The sequence below is a fragment of the Gobio gobio genome (assembly GCF_949357685.1).
Source record: "Gobio gobio genome assembly, chromosome: 6".
Classification (NCBI taxonomy): domain Eukaryota; kingdom Metazoa; phylum Chordata; class Actinopteri; order Cypriniformes; family Gobionidae; genus Gobio; species Gobio gobio.
Genome location: NC_137102.1, coordinates 60,705,922 through 60,732,065, shown reverse-complemented (window position 1 = coordinate 60,732,065; position 26,144 = coordinate 60,705,922). Strand labels below are relative to the sequence as shown.

At 37.5% G+C, this 26,144-nt stretch overlaps 2 protein-coding genes across 2 annotated transcripts in view; one reads left to right on the top strand and one right to left on the bottom strand.

Moving 5' to 3' along the window:
- sf3a2 (splicing factor 3a, subunit 2) overlaps positions 1–14,545 on the top strand; it is a 16,765-nt gene extending 2,220 nt beyond the window's left edge. The window contains exons 3-9 of the mRNA XM_079819717.1: positions 289–335; positions 416–525; positions 7,456–7,505; positions 7,576–7,716; positions 7,837–7,905; positions 12,920–13,486; positions 14,351–14,545. Coding sequence (XP_079675843.1) covers positions 289–335; positions 416–525; positions 7,456–7,505; positions 7,576–7,716; positions 7,837–7,905; positions 12,920–13,216 — 714 coding nt within the window. The 3' untranslated portion in view covers positions 13,217–13,486; positions 14,351–14,545. The remainder of the gene's footprint in view (positions 1–288; positions 336–415; positions 526–7,455; positions 7,506–7,575; positions 7,717–7,836; positions 7,906–12,919; positions 13,487–14,350) is intronic.
- On the bottom strand, positions 14,488–26,144 carry LOC307128117 (uncharacterized protein). Its single transcript, XM_079819718.1, has 7 exons — positions 26,051–26,144; positions 22,209–22,321; positions 21,339–21,367; positions 21,143–21,206; positions 18,824–18,958; positions 16,426–16,520; positions 14,488–15,424 (listed from the first exon to the last, which is right to left on the bottom strand). Exons 2-7 carry the CDS (start codon positions 22,312–22,314, stop codon positions 15,092–15,094), a joined length of 762 nt encoding a protein of 253 aa, XP_079675844.1. The 5' UTR covers positions 22,315–22,321; positions 26,051–26,144; the 3' UTR covers positions 14,488–15,091.

Below are 26,144 nucleotides of genomic sequence, written 5' to 3'. Positions count from 1 at the left end.
TCTGGTGTCGTTTAAAGCCCTTTGAAGCTGCACTGAAACTGTCATTTGAGCCGTTTGGGGCCCATTGAAGTCCATTATATGGAGAACAATCCTGGACTGTTTTCATCCAAAACCTTCATTTCTTTTCGACTGCAGAAAGAAACACATGGACATCTTGGATGACATGGGGTGAGGAAATGATCAGCAAAAGTTTATTTAAAAGTGAACTAATCCTTTAAAGCACTTCACGAGCATGAATGTGTCTCGTTCGACCGTAAATGTGAATTGTTTGTGATTTTTCTCTTCTAGGGGAGTTACCTCGCTCACACACAGGGCAAAAAGCACCAGTCTAACCTGTAAGTGCTGCGTTCACACACACATGATCATCAGGATGAGGAGCGGGATCTTACTGGGTCGTCTGTGTTTGTTATTTCAGGGCGAGACGAGCCGCAAAAGAGGCAAAGGAAGCTCCAGCACAGCCTGCTCCAGAGAAAGTCAAGGTTGAGGTGAAGAAGTTTGTCAAGATTGGCAGACCCGGTTATAAAGGTAAGACATTGAGCCTGGTTTATAAAACATAAGCAGAATGATTTCTGTTCAGACACGTTTCCCATCAATGCATGCGCTCTCATCTTCTTGCGATTAAACTTTACCATGTAAATATTATTGGTGCACATATAAACGTAGTCATTGTCATGGAGGGAGATTTTTTTTAAAGGTGCAGTGTGTAGTATTTATGAGGATACTTACGGTTAACTTCCAGTCTGTGTTTGTTTATCGGTCTGGCGAGGGGATAGTATGGCACACTACTCAATAGAAACACATTTTTGACGTACTATTCTTGGATAACATGATATAAATATTAGGGCTGGGTAAAAAAATATTGATTTCTCGATTTTAATCGATTCTCACTTTTACAAAACAATATTGATTCTTAAATCCCAAGAATCGATTAGTCTATTTTTTTACGAAATTCAAAAACATAAATGCCGTTTTGGCGCTGTGGCGTGAGATCGCTCTGCCTCAGCTCAAGAGAACCGGCAGATGAACGGATCTTCTCTTCCGCTTTAACCAGAGATGTATAAAGTACTAGAGACACATACTTGAGTAAAAGTACAAGTTCCTTATCAAAAAAGTGACTTGAGTAGAAGTTGAAGTGCTCTTTAAGCACCACACTTAAGTAGAAGTACTAAAGTATTCAACATTTTTTGTACTTAAGTATTGCAAGTAGTTTATTTTAAAATGTACTACTCAAGTACTGAAAGTAAAAGTACAAGTATTGTGTTATGTAGTTATAAAAAGAAAGTAGTCAAAAGTTTGAACATTATATTGTTTAAATTATTTCAAATGATTAAGCTAAAGGACAATCACAATGTTGGTAGGTAATTTTTCTACCTTTGTCATATAAATAACCTGAAAATACTGTAGTTCATTAACATTAAATCTTACTATAACCACTCTTACTATAAAAAAAATGGAGTAAGCACACTTATATTCTCATTTCAAGAGGTGTTCTGAGTAAATGATTTGTTTGTAACACTTTACAATATGGTTTGATTTGTTAACATTACATTAGTTAATATATTAGAATAATAACTAACATTAACTAACCATGATCAATACATTTGTTACTGTATTTATTAATCTTTGTTAATCTTAGTTAATAAAACTACAGCTGTTCATTGTTTGTATATGTTACTTCACAGTGCACATTAACTATGTAAACAAATAGAGAGCAATTTGAGCGTAAGACGCTCGTGTTGTTTTAAAGACAGTGAATGCGCGCTCTCTCTCTCTCTCTCTCTCTCGCGCTCTCTCTCTCTCTCTCTCTCTCTCTCTCTCTCTCTCGCGCTCTCTCTCTCTCTCGCTCTCTCGCGCTCTCTCTCTCTCTCGCTCTCTCGCGCTCTCTCTCTCTCTCTCTCTCTCTCTCTCTCTCTCTCTCGCGCTCTCTCTCTCTCTCTCTCTCGCGCTCTCTCTCTCGCTCTCTCTCTCGCGCTCTCTCTCTCTCTCTCTCTCTCTCGCGCTCTCTCTCTCGCTCTCTCTCTCTCGCGCTCTCTCTCTCTCGCGCTCTCTCTCTCTCTCTCTCTCTCTCGCGCTCTCTCTCTCTCTCTCTCTCTCTCTCTCTCTCTCGCGCGCTCTCTCTCTAACTCTCTCGCGCGCTCTCTCTCTAACTCTCTCTCGCGCGCTCTCTCTCTAACTCTCTCGCGCGCTCTCTCTCTAAAGGCCCGGGTATACTTCACTTACCGCGCCCGGACGCGTCACGCGCGCAGCCCTGTCTGCGCGTCTTTCAAAGTATACTACACAACGGATGCGCGCGGAGGATCGCGTTCGACACATGCGCAGTAAAAAAGTGTCTATGCTCTACCAGACATCGGAGGGCAGCACTGAGTCCTGTCATCAACGGGACATTCGCTGGGCATGATCGGAGAAGAACTGTAGTGCATCCACCATTGCTACATAGTTTGGAAGAAACACTGAAGAATCAAAAATTCTCTCTTTTTTTTCCAAGCGTGTTGTTTTTAAACCGGTCTTTGCACACTCTTCTTCGACGGCTGAACACTGTGCTCAATACTGTGTTTATTGCCACCTAGTGGACTCTTCTGTACTGCTGGCGCATGCGCTGTTGCACGCGGACCGTCCGCGCGGTCACAAAATTTGGGCTGCGCGCGGACGGGGTGTGCGGCCGGCCGCGAGCCCTCCGAGTGACGAAAATTACGTCATGCGGGCGGTGCACGAACGCGGACGGCCGAAGTATACCCGGGCCTTAACTCTCTCTCGCGCTCTCTCTCGCACTCTCGCGCGCGCTCTCTCTCTCTCATGCGCGGTAATGTGGGTTTGGAATGGAATGATTCATAACATTTTTATAATTGTAACGAGTAACGATGCAGCACATAAAAAAAATATCGGAGTAAAAGTATTAAACTCATCGAAAATATGTACTGAAGTAAAAGTGGAAGTAGGAGAAAAAAATAATACTCTAGTAAAGTACAGATACTGCCTTTTAGTACTTAAGTACAGTAGTGAAGTAGTTCTACTTCGTTACTATACATCTCTGGCTTTAATACCAGTAACAGCGCAAAATAAACACGAATGAGCTTCTGAAAGTGTGTTAAAAGATACAGGACAACTAACCGAAATCCGTATCATGTCATAGAATCGCTCAATCAGTGTTTCAACCACAGAAAGACGTCAGTAAAACAGCTTACAAGTAAACAATGTCACGTAACGTCACAGCTACCTCAGAAAAACCATATCTAGTGTCCATAACCTCATTAGTCAGCTAGAAAAATTAACTCTAAAGAGGAGCATTTTGCTAATTATATGCACCATTACATAGGATATTCATTATCAATGTTCTTCAATATTTAATAAATCTGCCAAGTTATGAACACCACCCTTTAAATGTTTATATATTTTTTAAAAACGAATTGGAGTAGAATTATGATTATGTAATTGTAAAGTGAATATTATAACTTTATTATTATATTTAAAAAAAAACAATTTATGTACTAATGTACTTAAAACTAATGTAATTTACTTATTTATTTAGCTTGTTATCAGAAATAATCTACTCTAGAGGTGATTATTCTGGCTGCGTTTACACTCGGCATTAACATGTGATCACCGTGATCATCAGCCAATCAGGCGAGTTTACAATTGTTCACATCAAGTGGTCGCCATCTGGATAACTGATCGGATTTATGTTTCCCGCAAAATATTAATATGTGCCTTTATCACGGAGTGACTTTGGCTTTGTCCTTTGTTAATGGCAATAGAGCACAGGATTTTTTGTGATGCATTCATATACAATCAATCTCAAATAGGGCACTTTATCTACAAGTTAACTTTCCCAACATTAATCTTATGTTATGAAACAAAGAAACATGTCATTCCGATGCATTGCATGATTGAAGCATTTACAGAAACCGGCATTACACGGTCTTTAAAGGGTTAGTTCACCCAAAATGTTAATTGTCATTATTCCTCTCCCTCATGTCGTTCCAAACCTGTAAGACCTTCGTTCATCTTCGGAACACAATTTAAGATATTTCTCTTCTTCTCTACGGTCTTATGGGTTGGGGTCGATATGAGGGCGAGTAATTAATGTATGAATTTACATTTTTGGGTGAGCTAACCCTTTAAGGGGGGGCGTTTCCCCCACTCTATATTGCAGACAGAAATGGGAGATTATTTATAATAAACATGCTGAAACAATAACATGTAAATTAAGATAATGCTGCCCAATTAAAATAAAAGATGATCGCGCATAAGAAAGATAACGCAGCCTCTGTTGTTATTGATTCTTTGCGCACGTCTACCAGAAGTTACGTTTGGGCCACAGAAGCGCGCATGCGCAGTAACGTTTGTTTATATTGTTGCCGTCGAAACCGTCTATACATAACTAGTGATGTATAAAGACCCTACATAATGAACCGTTATGTTTTTATTACCTTACTGTGCGTTCACACCAGATGCGACTTGCGTGAATAAATCACTCTATTCACGTGTAGTTGGACGCTTTAACATTTTGAGTTTACTGGCGTGTGATATTCACTTCACAACAGACGTGAATTTGCGTCATGGGCGGGGCTTCTGCCAGCGGCTCGTCTCGTTGTGAAATGTCTGACATGGATTGTTTTAAAATACGGCGAATAAGCTTAATTTGCCGGCTTTAGCTAGCTTGTAGTCTCAATATGTATATGTAGAGCTCAAATTGAGTAGAGCGCTTTTTACAAATCACCAGACTGTCTGACCTCCTCACTCACTTTCTTCCAAGCAAGATCCTTTTTATTCCTGTTTCTATAAATGAAGATGTATCGTACAGCTCCGGGTATCCACTTATGATTTTCTCCTCATTGACAATCTAGTTTAGACCTACATGAAAATAACTGTTTATTTCATTTTTATATGTTTGTTCTGCTGTATTTATTTGTGCATTTGCTCATAATTAGATTATTTGTTCTTATTTTATTACTGGTCTTTAACAATATAAAAAAAATATGAGTTGGGATATTAGTTTTTAGAGTCATAACCTTATTTATTAAGCTTATATGGCTCAAAAACAATACTAGGCCAATTTTATTTTATTTGTCGTTTTTTTTTTGTGGTGGGGTCAGTGAAAATTCTGACAGGGCAAGTAAAAATTTGAACCCCCGAAAAAAATCTTTAGCATTGAGCCCTGAAGTATATTCCCCCCCAAAAAAACAACAACAACAAAAAAAAACACGGATTTGCGTGTAACTTTAATGGTAAAAATGTAAAAATGCAATGGAGAAGGTGACGAACCTAAACAGGCAAAAATTAGGTTTTTTTTTCTTAAAAGCAACAAAATCCAGAGCAACAACTCAAGCAAAGCCAACCTCTGTTGTGTTGTAAATAGTTGTGTGATGTATAAATAAATGTTGTTTTATTTATACCCCCAAATTTGTAAACCTAGGGGAAACACTGGATGTTTATATAGTAATATGTTTTAGACGGTTGTATCAATGCATATTTTATCTCCTGAACTTGAATGAGCTCCTGCAACTGCAATAGAGGAGCAGACATTTCAAAATAAGAGTCCTGGTGTATTTCCAGCTTGTTTATAATTAAAAGTCACACATTATATATTCGTTTTTGCTTGCACAATAAACTGTATTTAATTTAACTCATAGTCAGGAGGAAAGACCAGTATTTGACATATATTCAGTAAAGTATCAGGGTTATAATAGTTCACTAAAACCATTAAAACAATCTTCATTACTTGAAATTAAATAAATTTTAACTGAAAAAAATAATAATTTGAAGCTTTAGCTTAACCTGATATGGCCTAAAACAGAAATAAAATGTTATAAAAACTATATAGATGTTTTTAAAAAAACAAACAAAAAAAAGTGAATTGAGCTCAAAAACAAAATGATGTCATAATGTCAGTCGGTTATGTAACGCTTAACTGCTTAATGTATTAGAATTTAACTAAACTCATTAGATTTTAGGAGACTAAAACTAAAAACAATTCAGGTGACTAAAATATGACTAAAAGTCAGTTTTTCACTAAATTTTTCAACTAAACATCGAAATACATCTAAATAATAAACTAAATTAACCATTTAAACTAAATTACTGATCAAATTATTGATCTAAAGCCCACATTGTCACTGTATGATACTTGAAATGTTTCCAGAATGGCTATACAGCTGAATAAAATTATGCTGCATTATTTTCCTGTTTAACACTGTAAAGCTGCTTTGAAACAATCTACATTGTTAAAAGCGCTATATAAATAAAGTTGACTTGACTTGACTTGACTAAAACTAAAAGGCATTTTAGTTAACCCTTAATCGGCCCTTGGGCTCCAGCTGACCCACTGGACTTTTCCTCCATTTTTTAAAAGTGTTCCCTTCATATCAGGGCCATGAGACTCGGTGACTTTTCCTAAATAATCTATCTAAACATGCACAATAAATCTGGGCTTGATTTGGTTGTTCTAAAGGTGTGTAAAAATTTTTTTACCGTTTAAGTCCCTCGGGGTCAGATTGACCCCACATTGAAAATGAATGGGAAAGGGTAAAAAAAAAAAAAAATCACTTTCTTTGTCAATTTTTTTTTACTAAATCCAGTATAAATCTGAAAATTTCCACATTTATATCAAGATCTGGTCCTAGAGCATAAACACAAAGTGGAACGAACTTTCTGTCTCATACACACACGCACACACACACACACAAACACACACATGTGTGTGTGACTGCAACAGAGAGCATTTTTATAGAAACTGGCAAATAAAATCAACAAAACTGGCATAAATCTGAAAAAATTCCATACATAAATGAAGGACAAATACTAGAGCACAAATGCAACAATCATGAGAAAGAGGGAAAAGGGCAAATAAAAGAAAGATGAAAGGCAGCTTAACTTTTGCATAACTGCCCTCTGGACCTCTAGTGGATAATGTGGTCATTGCACTCTCTCTCTCTCTTTAACTATAATTCCTAAAGTTTTTCCACAAACCTACAGATGGCGGTATTCTATCCCTAACACAGAGCAATGTCCAAAAACTATTTATATTTATTTAAGATCATCATTCAAGTGATTTTTTCATAAAAAAATAATTTTTAATGAGCCAATTTATGACATAGTTAAGTATTTGTGCAGTAAATAGGTAAAAAACTACCAAATACCCACAAAAACACAGCATAAATGTATAGTTGAGAAGTAAATAAAAAAAATGATATATAGTTTTCCATGTAAAAAAATAATATTTCCTTATGCAATTGCTCTGTAAAAGTTTGGGGTCTATCTGAGCACAAGGGACTCAAACGTAAACCCTGAGGGACGATTAAGGGTTAAAAGACTATGACTAAAACTAAATAAAAATTTGCTGTCAAAATGAACACTGGAAGCAATATCTATAAAAACGACTGGACAGTCGTGGATATTCACCAGTGCAGATCTTAAATTCATTGATTAACTGATGTGTTTTTTTTATCTTACCCATAGTAACCAAACAACGGGATCCAGAGGTCGGACAGCAGAGTCTGCTCTTCCAGGTAAATCCAGTGGCCATAACCTTTGATCTGCAAACCTTAAAGGTGAGGTTAACGGGTGTTTGTTCTTCAGATCGATTACCCAGAGATCGCGGAGGGCATCGGGCCGAGGCATCGGTTCATGTCGGCGTATGAGCAGAGGATCGAGCCTCCTGACCGCCGCTGGCAGTATCTGCTGTTCGCCGCTGAGCCGTACGAAACCATCGCATTCAAGGTCTGTCCGGTTAAACATCGCTCTTGTGTTTGAGTACTGGGGGCAGGCAGCAATACGTCTAACAGGACACAATGGCATTCAATTATTATATCATATGTTATGCTCCTGTCGTATTTCCAGGTCCCCAGTCGAGAGATTGACAAAGCCGAGACTCGTTTTTGGACGCACTGGAATAGGGAAACGAAACAGGTGAGAATGGATGGAAAAATAATAATTTGGTCGATCAAATGATTTTTGATGTTCTTATTATCAATTTTTGTACAGTCAACCCTGAATCCATTTTAAGTGAGCTGGTCGATAGGAATTAAGTTCAGCTTAGCACAGCGTTTGTGGCTCGATTCGTCCAGACTGTTTTCAAGATGGCTCCTGTCTGTATACGCGTAATGTTCTGTCTTTATAAAGCATCTTCTTATTAAACTGTTTGTACACTTACAAAGTTCTCAATGCTTGGGTTTGCATGTAGGGACCATAGACCGTAAAAAAATATGGACGACGCGACTTCATTGACTTCCGCTGACCAAAGTTGAAGCTTTCATAGGCCCGCTCACGGCGCTGACATCTTGGGAGTTGCGCAGTAGAGAACAGGAAGTAGAGGCGCGATTATCAAAAGCCCGCCCACACTCTCGCAGATGCAGAACAATTCATTATGTTGGTGTGAAATAAACAGTTATGGAAGTGTAGAAATTAAAGCTAAAGCTCCAATCTCCTCCCAAAAATCCAGAAAAAAGTCTGTTAGTGCCTCAGTGACAAGTTCACTCAGAGAAGCCGTCAATCTCAGCTGTCAATCATGACGTCACACCCCCCGTTTTTATAGCATCAAATAACTCACTAAAACTTAACTTATTTAAAAAACGAACACTTGAAATGAAATTATTGTAATAAAAACTGCCTAAAATGACAGAAACCATCTTTAGGAAACAATTATTTGAAGTGTAATTAAATTGTTTAGTGTGTCTCGCGCCCATTCAAATACATGGAGAGGCGGGGTTTAGGAGCTATACTGGGACCGGCCACCGGGGGGCGATCGAGGCGCGAAAGCTTCAATTTCTGACTGGAGCACTACAGGCTTGGTAGGGACCCTCATTATGCTCCCGTGTTAGTGTGAAGGCCTGTTCACACCGGGACGATTTTCGCACGCGTTTATCGCCGACGTTTAACGCCTCGGGACTAAACAATGCGCGCCAATGTGAGTGTTCACACCGACGCGCAAAACGCCAGGCGTAAAAGCGTCATTTTTAAAAAAACGCCTCGGGTTCGTTTTTTTATTTTGACGTGGCGCGTAAAAAACTGTCCGACCAATGAGATCAGCGCTTTTGTTCACGTGCCTGGAGCTGCTGAAGTGACAGTAAAACACGACTTGGTGGCTCTCAAGCACAAAACGCTCTTGCCGAGCACACATTGATACGACGAAGAAGTAGTAAGTAGACAAAGAAGAAGATGAACTGCTAATGCTGCTTGCCAGTTAGCAAAAAGTGTGTGAATGGTTTTGTCCATATACATAATATGTCTATGGTTTTGGCAAGCACGTAAATACGGTCTCTCTTCTCCTTCTGTGTGACAAGCGAGTGTCAGAGGCTTAAAGTGCCGCAGCTCCACCTTGTGTACCGGGAGCGCATCAACTGAATGTGCACGTTCACTCGGCGCAGCGCCAGTGAAAATCGCTTGGTTGTGAACACTCAAGACGCGCCGAAAAACGGCACGAAAAACGCTGGCGATAAGCGCGCGCGATATTTGTCCCGGTGTGTACAGGCCTTGAGGCTATTTTGAGCCTTGTTAGTGGTATTAACTAGCGATGTAATTTGACTTATTCTATGCCCCATAGACAAGCGTTATAAGCTAATCTGTTTTTAGAGAGAACTTTTTACACTCGATTTTCATGAAAACGCATCCCAGAGAACGATCTACTCGGTAACCATGTGTTAATCAAATAGGTTCATTTTTCACCAGAGTTGTCCTTTAAGAAATACTGCTCTTATTAGAGTGCTGTCATTTTTAAAGTACTGGAACTAACACAATTTCATAGCGTACCCAACTTACCCAGTCGACTAAAAATACTGACGTCGACTAATTATCAGCGTCGACGCAGTCGATTGTATCGACCAATCGCGACAGGCCTAGTTAAAACATGTTTTTTAAACGTATATTGTTGGACAGGTTTATGAACGCTTCGCATTACTAGTTTGTGAAGATGTTTGATACGTGTTGCTTTTTCAAACGCACGTTATAAGCGACTCAAACTCGCAGTGCTTTCAGACGGAGCAGCGTTTACTGGGGACAAACTTTGTGTTCTTTTGATAAACTTTGCATTATATTTCAATGCTTTTTCTCACAAAACTATTTCATCGTCCGAGAAATTTTGCGTTCACTTGCAAAACATTTACATTCCCCTGATAAACTTTGCGTTATATTTCAATGCTTTTCCCCACAAAACTATTCGTCCCCCAAGAAACTTTGCGTACACTCGCAAAATACTTGTGTTCCATTGATAAACTTTGTTATATTTCAATGTTTTTTTTTTCGCAAAACTATTCGTCTCCCAAGAAACTTTGCGTACACTCGCAAAATATTTGCGTTCAATCGATAAACTTTGATTTATATTCCAATGCGTTTTCTCACAAAACTATTCTATCGTCCGAGAAATTTTGCGTTCTCTTGCAAAATATTTTTTGTTCCCCTGATAAATTTGCGTTATATTTCAATGCTTTTTTTCACAAAACTATTCCATCCCCCAAGATACTTTGCGTTCTTTTGATAAACTTTGCGTTATATTTCAATGCTTTTTCTCACAAAACTATTTACTGATCACAGAGCCACTCACACACTGGGCATTTATTTATTTAATTAAAATTGCAGATTTGCGCTTTCATAATCCAGGGTGTCCGCGGGGTTGTAAAAGGTAGTAAAAGGTAGTAAATTAAATTAGCCAAAATTAAGGGCATTAAAAAGTAGCAAACGTCATCTGACGAGGTATTACATTTCCGAGCCCAATTTTTTTTTGATAGACCTTGCAACTAAACACCACTCTTTATATTTGAGCGATGGCATTGAAGAGCTGTTTCGATATATGCAAGTTGCTTAAAGCTGGGCATACACTGTGCGATTTCAGCAAGCTTATCTACTCACACTGTACGAGTAGATCGCATGCGATGTAAAGCCAAAGCTCACGGTTTATGTGCTCACACCATGGCTCGGATCGTCGATCGCAACTTGTCTGCTCAGTATACGAGTGAAATATGTGGAAAAACCTATAACAGAGAGATAGCCTATCAAATGCATCAGCTATTGATATCAAGAGGATTTAGCATTTACAATTTATGTATATAAATGATTATTATTATTATTAGGGTCGGCCTACTTTTATTATTAAATTGATATTACATTTAATTTGCCCCCGTGATAATTTCATAATGCATCAATGCATAACCGACGCTGCATAATAAAAGAATAGATAGATTAGCTAAGCTTACTCATTATTTAAATACATTTTGCCCAATTAAACAAGGAATTATAGGCCTAAAATTAAAATGATTATCAGTCTATAATATGTCAGAACACTACAATAATATCAGTATTATCAGAAAGTAAGAGCAGCTTTATTTCAAAAACAATTTGTTTAACACGAAATGGGCCTATACTTCTCTTCTAATTTGTTTCACAATATGGGCCACAAGAGAAATATTAATAATATAAATTCAGACAGTTATAGGCTATACGTTATCAGCATCTGTTAAAGCAGATTTATATAAATAACGAGATATCTCTTGTCACTGTGAGAATATGCGCCGAAAGCTTGTCAGATTTTACGTTCACTTTCTGTAGTGAATAATTGACCAGGTTTGAGACTTCACCGACTCTCGCGCACATTGCGTTTTTGTGTGATATCCACTGACTCGCCTTCATGATTTAAAACGAAAAAGAAAAAAAATCTATATTGCGCCGTGAAAATTGCTCTCGTTTCCCTCTGTACACTGCACGAACTATGAAGAAGATGTCTCCTTGCTCTTCTGTCTTTATTTCTATTCTCATCTCTGTGGGCAGTTGATGTTAAGTTATAATGACCGCGTTACATTGGGATGCAATATGTTATTCCATTTGGAAAGATATTTAATTTACGCTAGTATAGTTGCAGCTTGAAGTCGCGCTGGTATTAAAAAATATTTTTAAGGTATTAAAAAAGGTTAGCCTGGCGTGGCCATACTCAATTCTAGTCAGAATATGAGTCTGCTCCTGCTCCATTGAGCTTTGATTATGGGGCGTGTTTCAACCGAGCCAGGAAAGACCTCAATTGGATAGACCCACAACCAATCAGAGCAACGGAGCGACGCGTAACGTTAGTTGTCAAATGTCAACAGAACTCAACTGCACTGTGTTGCCAAGTCCGTGTTTTTCTCCATGTCCGCGGGTTGAAGCGACCCCAATTATGTGATTATATAAACCCAGGAATGCGAATTTTAGCAGGCAACCTTGCCAAAATAACATATTTTGCCAACCAAACGCCATTTTTTTCCGGAGAACACCCCAGAAAGTTATAGTTTTGGGCTATAGTTTTGAGTAGCAATTGTGCGCGACATTGCAAAAACACTTGGCAACCCTGTCTGCACGCACGCTGGAGTTTCGGGTAACGTTACAAGAAAAAGATGAGTGTAAACGATCTTTGCCAGTAATAAAATAATTTAAGGATACACAGAGTACTTACCAACACGATCATCGTTTCTGAGAGAAATAGTGAAGGTGAACGCATATACGAACAAGTTCTCCAGTTTAGGATAAGAGCAAATTCAACCCAAGAGCCTTCGATGACGTGGATGATTACGCTACTGTTGATCATCTGTCCATCATCGTCTAAAGCCCGCCCTGACAATTTCATTGGTCCGAACAGTTTCTGTTCGGGCATAATTACTCCTCTATGGAGCGAGTCCAGACCGAATTGCCCGAGCAAAAAAAATTGTGGGCGGGGCTAAATTCGGCTGGCATCCAGGCTAAAAAAAGGTATTAAATTCAACTTAAGAAGTTCTGTATATACCCTGTAATCGCACATAACCCAAATTGCGATTTCGATTAATCATGCAGCCCTACAACACGCCATTAACTCAACCAGGCCCCGCCCCTTTATTCTGCGTATTAATTATTATAAGGAGGAATATTGTGACGTGTTGGTTCCCGAAGGAAAACGCTGAATACACAATCTCTCCTTCTCTTCCAGTTTTTCCTGCAGTTTCACTTTAAGATGGAGAAGGCTATGCCCCCTCCACCGGGACAGGGCGCGCCGGTCGGCGTGAAGCGTCCACCTTCGCTGATCACCGGACTCGGCCCACGGCAGCTCGGCGACTCCATGCCACCGCCGCCGCCTGGAGGGATCCCGGGAATGCCCCCTCTGCCCCCTGGTGCCCCCGTCCCGCATCACATGCCCCCACAGATGCCCCCTCCAGGAGCAATGCCCCCCCACATGCGGCCGCCGCTGCCCTCCGACGGGATGCCACACAATGCTGGACATCCATGATCGTTGATCAATTTCATGTGCTTAACAATATGTAGTTTTGTGAATTTATGCTGATGTTGAGACTTCTAAAGTACATCTAAAGTCACAGTCTCACTGTCATTGGACAAGAGCAATGTTCAAATGTTATTTTTATGATTTTTTTATTATTAAAACATCAACACAAAACCGAAGTTGCACTGGTCATTCCTTCCCTATTGTGCCCTGAGGGAAACACTTAAAGGGTTAGTTCACCCAAAAATGTAAATTCTGTCATTAATTACTGACCCTCATGTGGTTGGACACCCGTCAGACCTCCGTTCATCTTCAGACACAAATGAAGATATTTTAGTGTAAATCTGATGCTCTGAAAGGCCTCCATTGGCTCAATGCACGGTTCACTCTCAAGACCCTTAAAAGACACTAAAGACGTCGTTACAAAGTCCATCTCACTACAGCGGCTCTACAATAACTTTATGAAGACGAGAATAGTTTCTGTGCGCAAAAAAACCCCTAAATAACGACTTAAATAGTGATGACGATTTCAAAACACGTCATCATGAAGCTTCGAAGCGTTATGAATCAGTGAGTCGATTCAGCAGTTTGAATCGCCAAATTTCAGCAGTTTGGCGGTTTGACACGCGATCCGAATCATGAATCCACTCACTGATTCATAACAGTCTGAACCGCTGAATCAACGCACTGATTCATAACGCTCCAAACCGCTGAATCGACTCACTGATTCATAACTCTCCAAACCGCTGAATCGACTCACTGATTCATAACGCTCCAAACTGCTGAATCGACTCACTGATTCATAACGCTCCAAACCGCTGAATCGACTCACTGATTCATAACGCTTCGAAGCTTCATGATGCCGTGTTTTGAAATCGTCATCACTATGTAAGTCGTTATTTAGAGTTTTTTTGCGCACAAAAACTATTCTCGTCTTCATAAAGTTATTGTAGAGCCGCTGTAGTGAGATGGACTTTGTAACTTTAGTCTTTAGTGTCTTTTAAGGGTCTTGAGAGTGTAAAGTTGAGCCAATGGAGGCCTTTCAGAGCATCAGATTTACACTAAAATATCTTCATTTGTGTCTGAAGATGAACGGAGGTCTGACGGGTGTCCAACCACATGAGGCTCAGTCATTAATGACAGATATTTTTGGGTGAACTAACCCTTTAACAAACAAGAACAAATGTAGGGCGGGGCCTGTTTTCCTCTATGGGGAATTGATTGGATGGTTGTGGTTTTCTATTGGTTGATCATGTGAGTGACAGGTGGCTGGAGGGGGGGGGGTTGTTAAAAATGTGCACAGATAAATAATTCATAATAAACTGCAATATTTCATTTAAAAAAAAAACAAGAATTGTCCATTTTTGCTCATTTTCTTGGGGCTTTACTTGCATCCCCAAAACTATTATAACTAAATCATATTGTAAAGACTCATCCTCAGGTGTTTGAAGCTCATTGGATTTTGGTGGGGAAAAAAACACAACGTACATTTTAAAAAAGCTTTACTTTTGCACAATACAGACGTAAACATCCAAAAGAAACTGGTGTAGCCTACTTGAAGTGTTATTTCTTTAACTTCCTGATCTCACAACAATATAATTAATTACATTTACATTTATGCATTTAGCAGACGCTTTTATCCAAAGCAAATTATTTCAGTGGCATCTGAAACTAGCAGAAGATGATGTGGGTGAGTTTTGCTAGCAGACATTTGGATGGTGCTGAAGGGGTTAATGGTTGGACCATCGATATTTTACAAATTATAGAGTTTATCATCAGTCCAGGTCATAATGTATGGATATGAACATATTTCCCCCTATAATCAAGAGAGTAATCAGCATTAAGATTATTTTGCATTGTGACATCCTCATTTTCTTCGGCCTTTCACTCTTTCATAGACTTTTGCTTGCTCTCTTTCGCTGGTTTCTTTAGCTTCTTCGTCTCCTTTTCTTCCTCTTCCTCTACCTTCTTCTTGACTTTCATCTCTTTTTCTTTCTGTCTTGTCAGTTTCTCTTTAACCTCATCTACTTCTTGTCTTGCTCTTCCTCTGCGCTCTGTGAATTTTGTCCCTCTCTTCTTCAGGAGCCTGCGGTCTGGAAGGGCCCGGTTTCTGAGGCCCCTGGAAACACTTTCACGATTCGCTCTCTTGGATTTCCTGGATCGTTCGTCATCATCATCAAGCCACCAGAACAACGTGTCCCATAAGGAAGTGTCCGGCTAAGAGGATCAATTCAGAAGTGAATGATTACCATTTAAATACACATTGTTCCGTGAAATCTGTAATAAATCACTAAAGAGCAACTAACTGTACATTATCCTGCTTATTACACTCCAGCTCACCAAATAAATAACCACAGATGTGAAATAATGATTTGAGTTTAAATTATTTTATATTTTTATCTGAATGTTAGCTTCCGCTAAGAAAAATAGTCCATTACAAAGTACAAAACAACTCGACAAACAATGAAATAGTATGACAATAATATTAACACAATGTTCTGAGGTAAATAGTTTTTTACTACATTAGAAAACTGAGACACAAGATGGCGCTAAGTGTATGAAAGAAAAAAAGCGCGAGTCAGCGGAGGGATACGAGACACCTGAACGTCATTCGTGATGGGAGAAACGAATCAGTTAAGATTCAATGGAACCGGTTCCTTCGTAAAATGATTCACTGTTTCGGTGTAAATGGAATGGAAACTCAGCCCAAACATGTATAATTACACATTTTACGAACCAAATGCCAATGTTTTTATGAAAATGTCATCTACACATAAATATCATTAAATATTAAAATCCGTTGTGTTTAATTAATTTGTAGTCCTAGACTTGGCAAACTAGTCCAATTAGAAGCAATTATTCTCCGTTTTGTATTAGATGCATATTAAAATTCATTAGATTCATATAAAACGAACCAACATTATAAAACTGATCAGTTAAAAACTGCTAGACACTTCATTGGTTCACCAGATCAACGGACAATTTTTAAATGTTTCGAAAACAGTATGACGTACCCAGAGCCGTTGATAAACGTTTTTAACGGCTTTGGGCGTAACTCGTCTCGTCTTATGAGATCATCACGTGACTTGGCGAGGTCGATTCAAAACAAAAGATTTGTAAGTGTTTTGAAAGCGCTCATACTTTACACATACAAACATAACTTTATGAGACACTTTATTATATTTACCCTTAGACCTTGTGTTTGTTGTTGTTCTTACCTCATGTGGTGTAATTTTCCCCCTTTTAATCAGAGCGTGTCTCTCATTTAGTGCTGCGAGCTCTTCACTCGCATCCTTACGGCCTCTGACGGCCTCTGCGTGAGGAGAACACACCTGTCAATCAGTGTTGCCAACTCTCGCGAGACAAATAAGCAACCGCAGCTTCAAAAACAAGCCCAAAACAAGCCCAATATTATTATATCATTTATTATCATAAATTATTTATATATATATATTTTTTTTTATCAATAAATGGGCCTGCAACATATTACACTGAAACCTTTCGGAGTTTGAAAAGCAAAAAAGGTGATTTTACACAAATCATCAAATTGCAATAAAGGACACTCAATATCCTCCGATTAGCTGTGAACAGAAGAGGTTTGGAGATAGAAAAAGAGAAAAAGTGACGTGAAGGCCAATTATAGTAACCCATAGTCGGAGTTAGTGCACACATATTATGGGCAGTAAGTAGTGAACATACACACTGCAAACTCTGAAAAATATAAGCCCTACATCTCAATGTGCACACTATCTGCCCTAAATAGTACTGAAAATTACTAATAGCACACTATTTATTACGATACGATTGATAGTAGCCTATGCACATTGGGACACAGCAAGCAAGGGAGCACTACAATATAGCCACATATTTATAATAAAATAAATTCGAACCATACCAACTGTTATTATTAGTATACTTGTTTTTTTAATAATAGCCTGTAATTTTAAATACATTACAAAAAATATATTTTTTAATTAAGTGAGGTGCCTCTCCTCCCTGTTTCCTCTCCATCTCTGTACATCTCTGCTGGTGGCATGGTTTGTAAAAATGTATATGTCTATTTAAGTCTACTAACTATCATTACGTGCATTTATAACGTCACATGCCTGCACATTGAACGCGATTTTTCTTCAGTGAGGGGGAGAAGGAGGCGGGATATAAAAGGACGGATTACTACAGCACTTTATCATTGCACTGATTGGCTATTAGCTGTGAGAAGACAGTGTCAGTCAATATATGGGACAAAACAGCGACCATAAATGTAAAGAAACGAAGTTGCTTATTATATTTTCCTAACAAGCAACCACATTTTTTAAAATAAGCCCAAAAAACCGCAACCCGCGACTCGTGATTTTTTAACGCGACTTGCCAAAAAAAGAAGCCCAAAGTCGCGTGTTATACGCGGACTTGGCAACTATGCTGTCAATCATTCTGATCAGATGACTGGTTTCCAGAAGTTATTTGAGCCCCCCCCCCCCCAAAAAAAGTACAAAAAGAGGACACAACTCCATTACTTGAGTAAAAGTAATTTAAGTATTGGTTAAATATTACTCCATTACAAGTGAAAGTTGTAAAGATAGATTTTTACTTAAGTAAAAGTACAGAAGTACTTGCTTTCAAAAGTACTTAAGTATCAAAAGTAAAAGTAAACGCATTATTTTATTATTGTTGCAGTGTTGTAAGAATGTACGCTGTTCCATCATGGTGGTTTAAACCAGGATCTGACATGCTAGCATACCTTGAACTCATTTAAATACTTGTTTAAAAGTTACAAAGCTCTCATCAAAGTCAAAATCATACTAGAAAAGAAAGGTTTCTACATTGTGTTTATTTGATAGGATTATGTAAAAAACATTTCTGAAAGGGCTTCAGTTAACATTATTAGCCCAACTACGTTTTTGCATGCTAACTAACATCATTGTCAAACGTTATGCGTTAGCGCTGTATCCACAAGGCTATGGCAACTTGGCGGGTTAATCTATAAAAATCATTTGACCAACCATATTTCATACCAGTGTTAATTTTGACAGCAAATTTTGATTTAGTTTTAGTCATAGTCTTTTGACTAGGCATCTGAATTGTTTTAGTTTTAGTCTATAATAAGATTTTAGTAAAATTAGTAGAACTAAAATTCAGTACTTGTGGTCTGGCATCTGAGAGGCAGCTTTCTGTGTGCGCTTTCGTGTTGTTGCACTTTTTCAGACTTATCCACGTCTGCTCTTCTGAATTTTAACTTTTAAGTATGACTATGGTTGCGCGCACTGCGTCTGGGAACTGCCGCCTTCTATTTTGCCATCAATTGATTAGTGTTCAAAAAATACTTGGAAATCATTGAACTTCATGTGATCCGACCAGAGTGATTACTGATTACTGAAAAAAACACACGAATCATCCACTGACTTTCAAAGCGGCTACGACTTTCTAATTCGAGGGCCTTGATAGAAATGTAGTGGAGTAAAAAGTACGATATTTGTCTTCAAATGTAGTGAAGTAAAAGTCATAAGTTTCCAGAAAAAATACTACTCAAGGAAAGTACAGATACTCAAAAAGTTCAGTACTCAAGTAAATGTACTTAGCTACTGTCCACCTCTGGTGTAGTGACATTAACACACTTGCCGTGTATTCTTTGTAAGCCGGAGCTCAGCAGAAGGATGGTTATGGCTACGGCCAGACACCTGTTCAGCGTCACACCTTCCCACGGCGTCTCGATCTGGGCCAGGTTCTGCATGGACAGAGCTTTGCGTAGCGACGCTGGACGGACAGAACCACAGAGACATGATCATATGGGTCACAGATATATTTCATTCTAAACCTAATTAAATTCATATGAGCTAGTAACATGCTAATATTACGGAGCTCCTAAAAAAGAGATTTTATTCTCATATTCTCTCTATTTTTCTATCCCTCGCAGAACATTCGCGTTCACTCGCAAAATATTTGCATCCTCGAAAACTTTTCAAAACTATTTGCCGTTTCCTGATAGTCTTTGTTATATTTCAATGTTTTTTAAACAAAACTGATCGGTGCAGCAAGAAACCTTCGCTCGCAAAATATTTGCGTTCCCTATAGCTTTTTTTCGTAAACATATTCTGTCCCCCGAGAAAGGTTGAGTTTGTTCACAAAATGTTTGCTTTTCCTTGATACATTTTGCGTTATATTTCAATGCTTTTCCCCACAAAACTATTCGTCCCCCAAAAAACTTTGGGTCCACTTGCGAAATACTTGTGTTCCATCGATAAACTTTGCGTTATATTTCAATGCTTTTTCCGCAAAACTATTCCGTCCCCAAGAAACTTTGCGTTATATTTCAATGTTTTTCCCCACAAAACTATTCGTCCCCCAAAAAACTTTGGGTCCACTAGCGAAATACTTGTGTTCCATCGATAAACTTTGCGTTATATTTCAATGCTTTTTTCGTAAAACTATTCCGTCCCCAAGAAACTTTGCGTTATATTTCAATGTTTTTTTCCGCAAAACTATTCGTCCCCTGGAAAAACGTTGTGTTCACGGCCAAAATATTTGCTTTCCATCGATAAACTTTGCGTTTTATTCCAATGCTTTTTCTCACAAAACTATCCTATCGTCCGAGAAATTTTTGCGTTCACTTGCTAAATATTTTCGTTCCCCTGATAAACTTTGCGTTATATTTCAAAAAAACATTTCCGCAAAACTATTCGTCCCCTGAGAAACTTTGCGTTTGCTTGCAAAACATTTTTTTGTTCCCCTGATAAATTTGCGTTATATTTCAATTTTCTTGCGAAACTATTCCGTCGCCTGAGAAACTTTGAGTGCACTCGCGAAATATTTTCGTTCCCCTGATAAACTTTGCGTTATATTTCATTCGCAAAACTATTCGTCCCCTGAGAAACTTTGTGTTTGCTTGCAAAAAAATGTCCGTTCCCCTGATAAATTTGCGTTATATTTCAATGCTTTTTTTCGCAAAACTATTCCGTCCCCCAAGAAACTTTGCATTCTTTTGATAAACATTGTGCTATAATTCGATGCTTTTTCTCACAAAACTATTCCATCGCCCGAGAAATTTTGCATTCACTTGCAAAATATTTTCGTTCCCCTGATAAACTTTGCATTACATTCAATGTTTTTTTCTCAAAACTATTCGTCCCCTGAGAAACTTTGTGTTCACTCGCAAAATATTTGCGTTCCATCTATAAACTTTGCATTATATTTCAATGCTTTTTCTCACAAAACTATTCCATCGCCCGAGAAATTTTGCGTTCACTTGCAAAATAGTTGCGTTCCCCTGATAAACTTTGTATTACATTAAAAAAAAAAATTTGCAAAACTATTCGTCCCCTGAGAAAATTTGCGTTCACTCGCAAAGTATTTGCGGTCCATCTTTAAACTTTACGTTATATTTCAATGCTTTTTCCGCGTCCCCCGAGAAACTTTGCGTTCTTTTGATAAACTTTGCGTTATATTTCAATGTTTTTTTTCCGCAAAACTATTCGTCCCCTGTGAAACTTTGTTTGCTCGCAAAATATTTGCTTTCCTAGGACAAACTTTGAGATATATTTGTTTTTTTTTTTTTATTTTGCGAAACTATTCCGCCCCCAAAGAAACTTAGTGTTCGAAAATATTTGTTCCTCTGATAAACTTGGCATATAGGATAGACTAGGGGTTTTCAAAAGGGTAAAAATTGTGAAAAATAAATATAATATAAATTATAATAAAGATAGATTTAACTAAGTTACAAATAAAAATAAGATTTAACTAACTAAATACAAAATTATTCAAATAATACAATTTTATTCCAAAAATATGCATCTAACAGTACTATTGTAAGGGGGAAATTACATTTTTTCTAGGAGTGAATTAAAACTTGATGGACTAGAACTAAACCCTGAGGCCAAGAAGAGACTGAAAGAGTGTAAATGATCATGAATTTGTGTTTTGCAGGTGATCCGGATGACATACTAGCACCGGAGACCGGATGTTCCCGTGGAATCATCTTCGGGACTTGCTGGATGATTGGAGCTTCCTGTAGGACACAGAAGGTTTATTAATGGAACTGTAAATGTCTGTGTTAAAGGTCATGTTCAAATGATTTGGCTTTAAACAGGCCATGAATGTGGCACCGTGATCTCCAGCTGTCATGTGATATCAGACTCACCTCTCGCGCCCTCCTCTGAGCGTACATCTCTATAAACAACAACAGATCAGACTCAAATGACAGAAATGCTACAGTTAATCAGTGAGAAATGATTACATTTTGCCCTTTTACAAAGTCTCTCTGTGTTTTCTGGCTCTACTAGAGCAGGCTTTCCTGCTGTAATGTTGATTATTCCTCATATCCTCCATTGTTGCGGCTCCTCTCTTCTCAGTCTGTCAGTAACGCTCTGTTTACTTCCTGTCTCTATGAAGCCCCTCCTTCTGAACAGCACACTGTGCTCTGATTGGTCGGCTGGAGCGGTGTGTTGTGATTAGTGTTTGGGAAATGTTCCGTCCCTTACAATAACCGCCAGTTTTTAACTAACTCAACCAGGCCCCGCCCCTTTATTCTGCGTATTAATTATTATAATGAGTAATATTGTGACGTGTTCGTGAATAAAAGCACAATAGGTTCCCAATAGGCACAATGCAGGTGATTTTTACTGTACAATACATGTAAAATAATGAATTACCTTTATAATTTACAGTAAAAATGAAGAAAGTGCTTACACTCTTCCAGTAAAATAGTTTAGAGCAAGTCACATTATCGTCTAACGCTTTAGAGAGAGCTGCTGTTGGACGGTGTCGTGTTTCTCGTGTCTGTCAAGGTTATTGTGTTGTATTATTAGACTCACTGTTCGCTTTAACACCACAAATAGAGTTGACGCCCTGATCTTAATTTAGAAAGAACTCTTTGCTTCCAAGACATCTTGATTCCTGAGGCTTTATATTCATGTTTGAAACAGAAATCTTGAGTAGAAACATGCTTGTGCCAATCACTTCTCTGCTTGTTTGCAATGCATTTGCTCAGGTTATTTGAGCTCATTTGTACCTGCTCTGCTTCCGGTTCGCGCTTGTCTGACGGGTTTCAGAGGAGGAACGTCTTGCAGTGGTTTACCGAGCTCTTCCTCAAATGTCTCAAAGGTGCTTTCATCCATAGCTCACCTGATAGAGAAAGAAAGGGTGCATAAAACTCCAGATGTGTGATGAAACGCCTCAAACTGCTGAGGTAAATATTACTGTGTCCACAGACATGTTGAAATGCAGAGCGTTATAAATATTTGATCCTTTCAGAGCGTCAATACAGAGACCCTGTCTTCAGATTTTCACATTTGCATTTAGGTATGCACTAATATGAAAATTTTGGCCAATAATGATAACCGATAATTCTTTATATTTGAAAGCTTGATAACCGATAAATTAGGGATGCACTGATATGATCCTGTTGGCTGATACCGATCATTCTTTATATTTGAAAGTCGATAACCGATATTTTAGCGATGCACTGATATTATCATTTTGACCAATATCGATAATTCTTTATATTTGAATGCCTATAACCGATATATTAGGGATGAACTGATATGATAATTTTGACCGATAATCGATAATTCTTTATATTTGAAAGCTTGATAACCGATAAATTAGGGATGGACTAATATGATCCTGTTGGCTGATACCGATCATTCTTTATATTTGAATGCCGATAACCGATATATTAAGGATGCACTGATATGATCATTTTGGCCGAAAATGATAACGATAATTAATTATATTGGAAAGCTGATAACCGATAAATTAGGGATGCACTGATATGATCATATTGGCCGATACTGATACCGATACCGATAATTCTTTATATTTGAAAGCTGATAACCGATAAATTAGGGATGCACTGATATGATCCTTTTGGCTGATACCGATAATTCTTTATATTTGAACTGATAACCGATATATTAAGGATGCACTGATATGAACATTTTGGCCAATAATGATAACGATAATTCTTTATATTGGAAAGCTGATAACCGATAAATTAATGATGCACTGATATGATCATATTGGCCGATAATGATACCGATAATTATTTATATTTGAAAGCTGATAACCGATATATTAGGGATGCACTGATATGAAAATTTTGGCCAATAATGATAACCGATAATTCTTTATATTTGAAAGCTTGAAAAAACGATAAATTAGGGATGCACTGATTTGATCCTTTTGGCTGATACCGATAAATCTTTATATTTGAATGCCGATAACCGATATATTAGGGATGCACCGATATGATCATTTTGGCTGATATTGATAATTCTTTATATTTGAATGCCAATAACCAATATATTAGAGATGCACTGATATGATCATATTGGCCGATAATGATACCGATAATTATTTATATTTGAAAGCTGATAACCGATATATTAGGGATGCACTGATATGAAAATTTTGGCCAATAATGATAACCGATAATTCTTTATATTTGAAAGCTTGAAAAAACGATAAATTAGGGATGCACTGATTTGATCCTTTTGGCTGATACCGATAAATCTTTATATTTGAATGCCGATAACCGATATTTTAGGGATGCACCGATATGATCATTTTGGCTGATATTGATAATTCTTTATATTTGAATGCCTATAACCGATATATTAGAGATGCACTGATATGATCATATTGGCCGATACTGATACGATAATTCTTTATATTTGAATGTCGATAACCAATATATTAGAGATGTACTGATATGATCATATTGGCCGATACTGATACTGATACCGATACAATAATTCTTTATATTTGAATGCCTATAAACGATATATTAGGGATGAACTGATTTGATAATTTTGAACGATAACCGATAATTCTTTATATTTGAATGCCTATAACCGATATATTATCGATGCACTGATATTATCATTTTGGCCAATATCGATAATTCTTTATATTTGAATGTCTATAACCGATATATTAGCGATGCACTGATATTATCATTTTGGCCAATATCGATAATTCTTTATATTTGAATGCCTATAACCGATATATTAGTGATGCACTGATATTATCATTTTGGCCAATATCGATAATTCTTTATATTTCAATGCCTATAACCGATATATTAGAGATGCACTGATATGATCATATTGGCCGATACTGATACTGATAATTCTTTATATTTAAATGCCTATAATCAATATATTAGGGATGAACTGATATGATCATTTTGACCGTTAACCGATAATTCTTTATATTTGAAAGCCGATAACCGATATATTAGCGATGCACTGATATTATCATTTTGGCCAATATCGATAATTCTTTATATTTGAATGCCTATAACCGATATATTAGAGATGCACTGATATGATCATATTGGCCGATACTGATACGATAATTCTTTATATTTGAATGCCTATAAACGATATATTAGAGATACACTGATATTATCATTTTGGCCAATATCGATAATTCTTTATATTTGAATGCCTATAACCGATATATTAGAGATACACTGATATGATCATATTGGCCGATACTGATACCGATAATTCTTTATATTTGAATGCCTATAAACGATATATTAGGGATGAACTGATATGCTAATTTTGACCGATAACCGATAATTCTTTATATTTGAAAGCCAATAACCGTGCACATCTGAAGTGTCTCAGCTGGAGGAAATAATACATTAGGGTTATTTATCGGCCTTAAGATATCGGACAAATTCTTTTATCGGCCCGATAACATTAAAAATGAACATATATCGGCCGATATAACATCCCTAATGTTTATAATATCTTCGTGCCTTATAGTTGCATTTATCAGATAAGAGCTGGACGATAATATAGTTTACATTTTGCAACAATATAAACAATCAAGCAGTTGAGATTTGCTATATAGTACTGTATATATCGAGTGTACTGGAGGTGTGAGGATAAAGTTGGACATGCTTGCATACATATTGCATATATATATAAGCGTTTAACTTTATATAAAGCTACATATATGTAACGAGCAATAAAACAGACACAATAAAATAAATGAACATACATTGCATTTAAATGTAATTAACTTGCAGAGTTTTAAACATAAATGCAACAGTGCGTTTCCATGTTTAAGCTTTATGCATTGTGAAAAAAATATCTAAAGAAAATGTTAAAAGACTTGTAATGTAATTGTGATTTACAGACATGTAACTGTGCTTTAAAATATTATTTAATTTGATTAAATATTTTGATTAAAGTCTTGTGAGAGCTAATACTGTATATGCATATCAAATATTTTTTTAATTACACAAAAATTGCAGACAACTAGAAAACATAGGTAAGAAACCCATACATTAAAGGACCAATACATTCATTTTGATGTCAAAAAACACTGTAAATCTGGTAACGCTTTAGAACGATGACCTATTAGTTAACATTAACATTGACCAACAATGAGCAACACATCTGTTACAATTTATTAATCTTCGTAAACATTCGTTAATAAAATACATTGTTAGGTCATGCTAGCTCTGGTCTGTTAAATAACAGATGCAACTCTAAAGGATGTATTAGTTAATGTATACATTAACTAGTATTTTTCATTGTTAGTTCTTACAACCTTATTGTAAAGTGTCAAATCAGCTTGATTTCTACAGCTCTTTATACAACACAGACGGATTCAAAGCAGCTTAACAGTAACAAACAGGAGAATAATCATCAATGATCATCACCAGATCAGATCAGCACTGAAAATCCCTTTTCTAATCATTATGCACATGTTTCACATACAACATCAGTCCTAAAATAACTCCATTGTTCCTTCAGACAGCAGCAAGAATCACACAAAGGCCTCGTCGTGCCACTGGACGTCACCTTTGACCCCTGTAACCGTACGGCTTACCTGTGCGGAGGTGAGCAGGAGACCCGAGGAGGAGCAGTCAGAGAGTGTGAGAGCGCTGTAGGACACACACACACACACACACACACACACACAC

Excerpts from the sequence above, each read along its gene's own strand:
- LOC307128117 (XM_079819718.1), bottom strand. The coding sequence starts at position 22,314 with ATGGATGAAAGCACCTTTGAGACATTTGAGGAAGAGCTCGGTAAACCA. Across the intron at positions 21,368-22,208 it reads GCGAACCGGAAGCAGAGCAG|AGATGTACGCTCAGAGGAGG; the intron begins GTACAAATGAGC and ends TGTTGTTTATAG. Across the intron at positions 15,425-16,425 it reads GGAAAATTACACCACATGAG|CCGGACACTTCCTTATGGGA; the intron begins GTAAGAACAACA and ends TGATCCTCTTAG.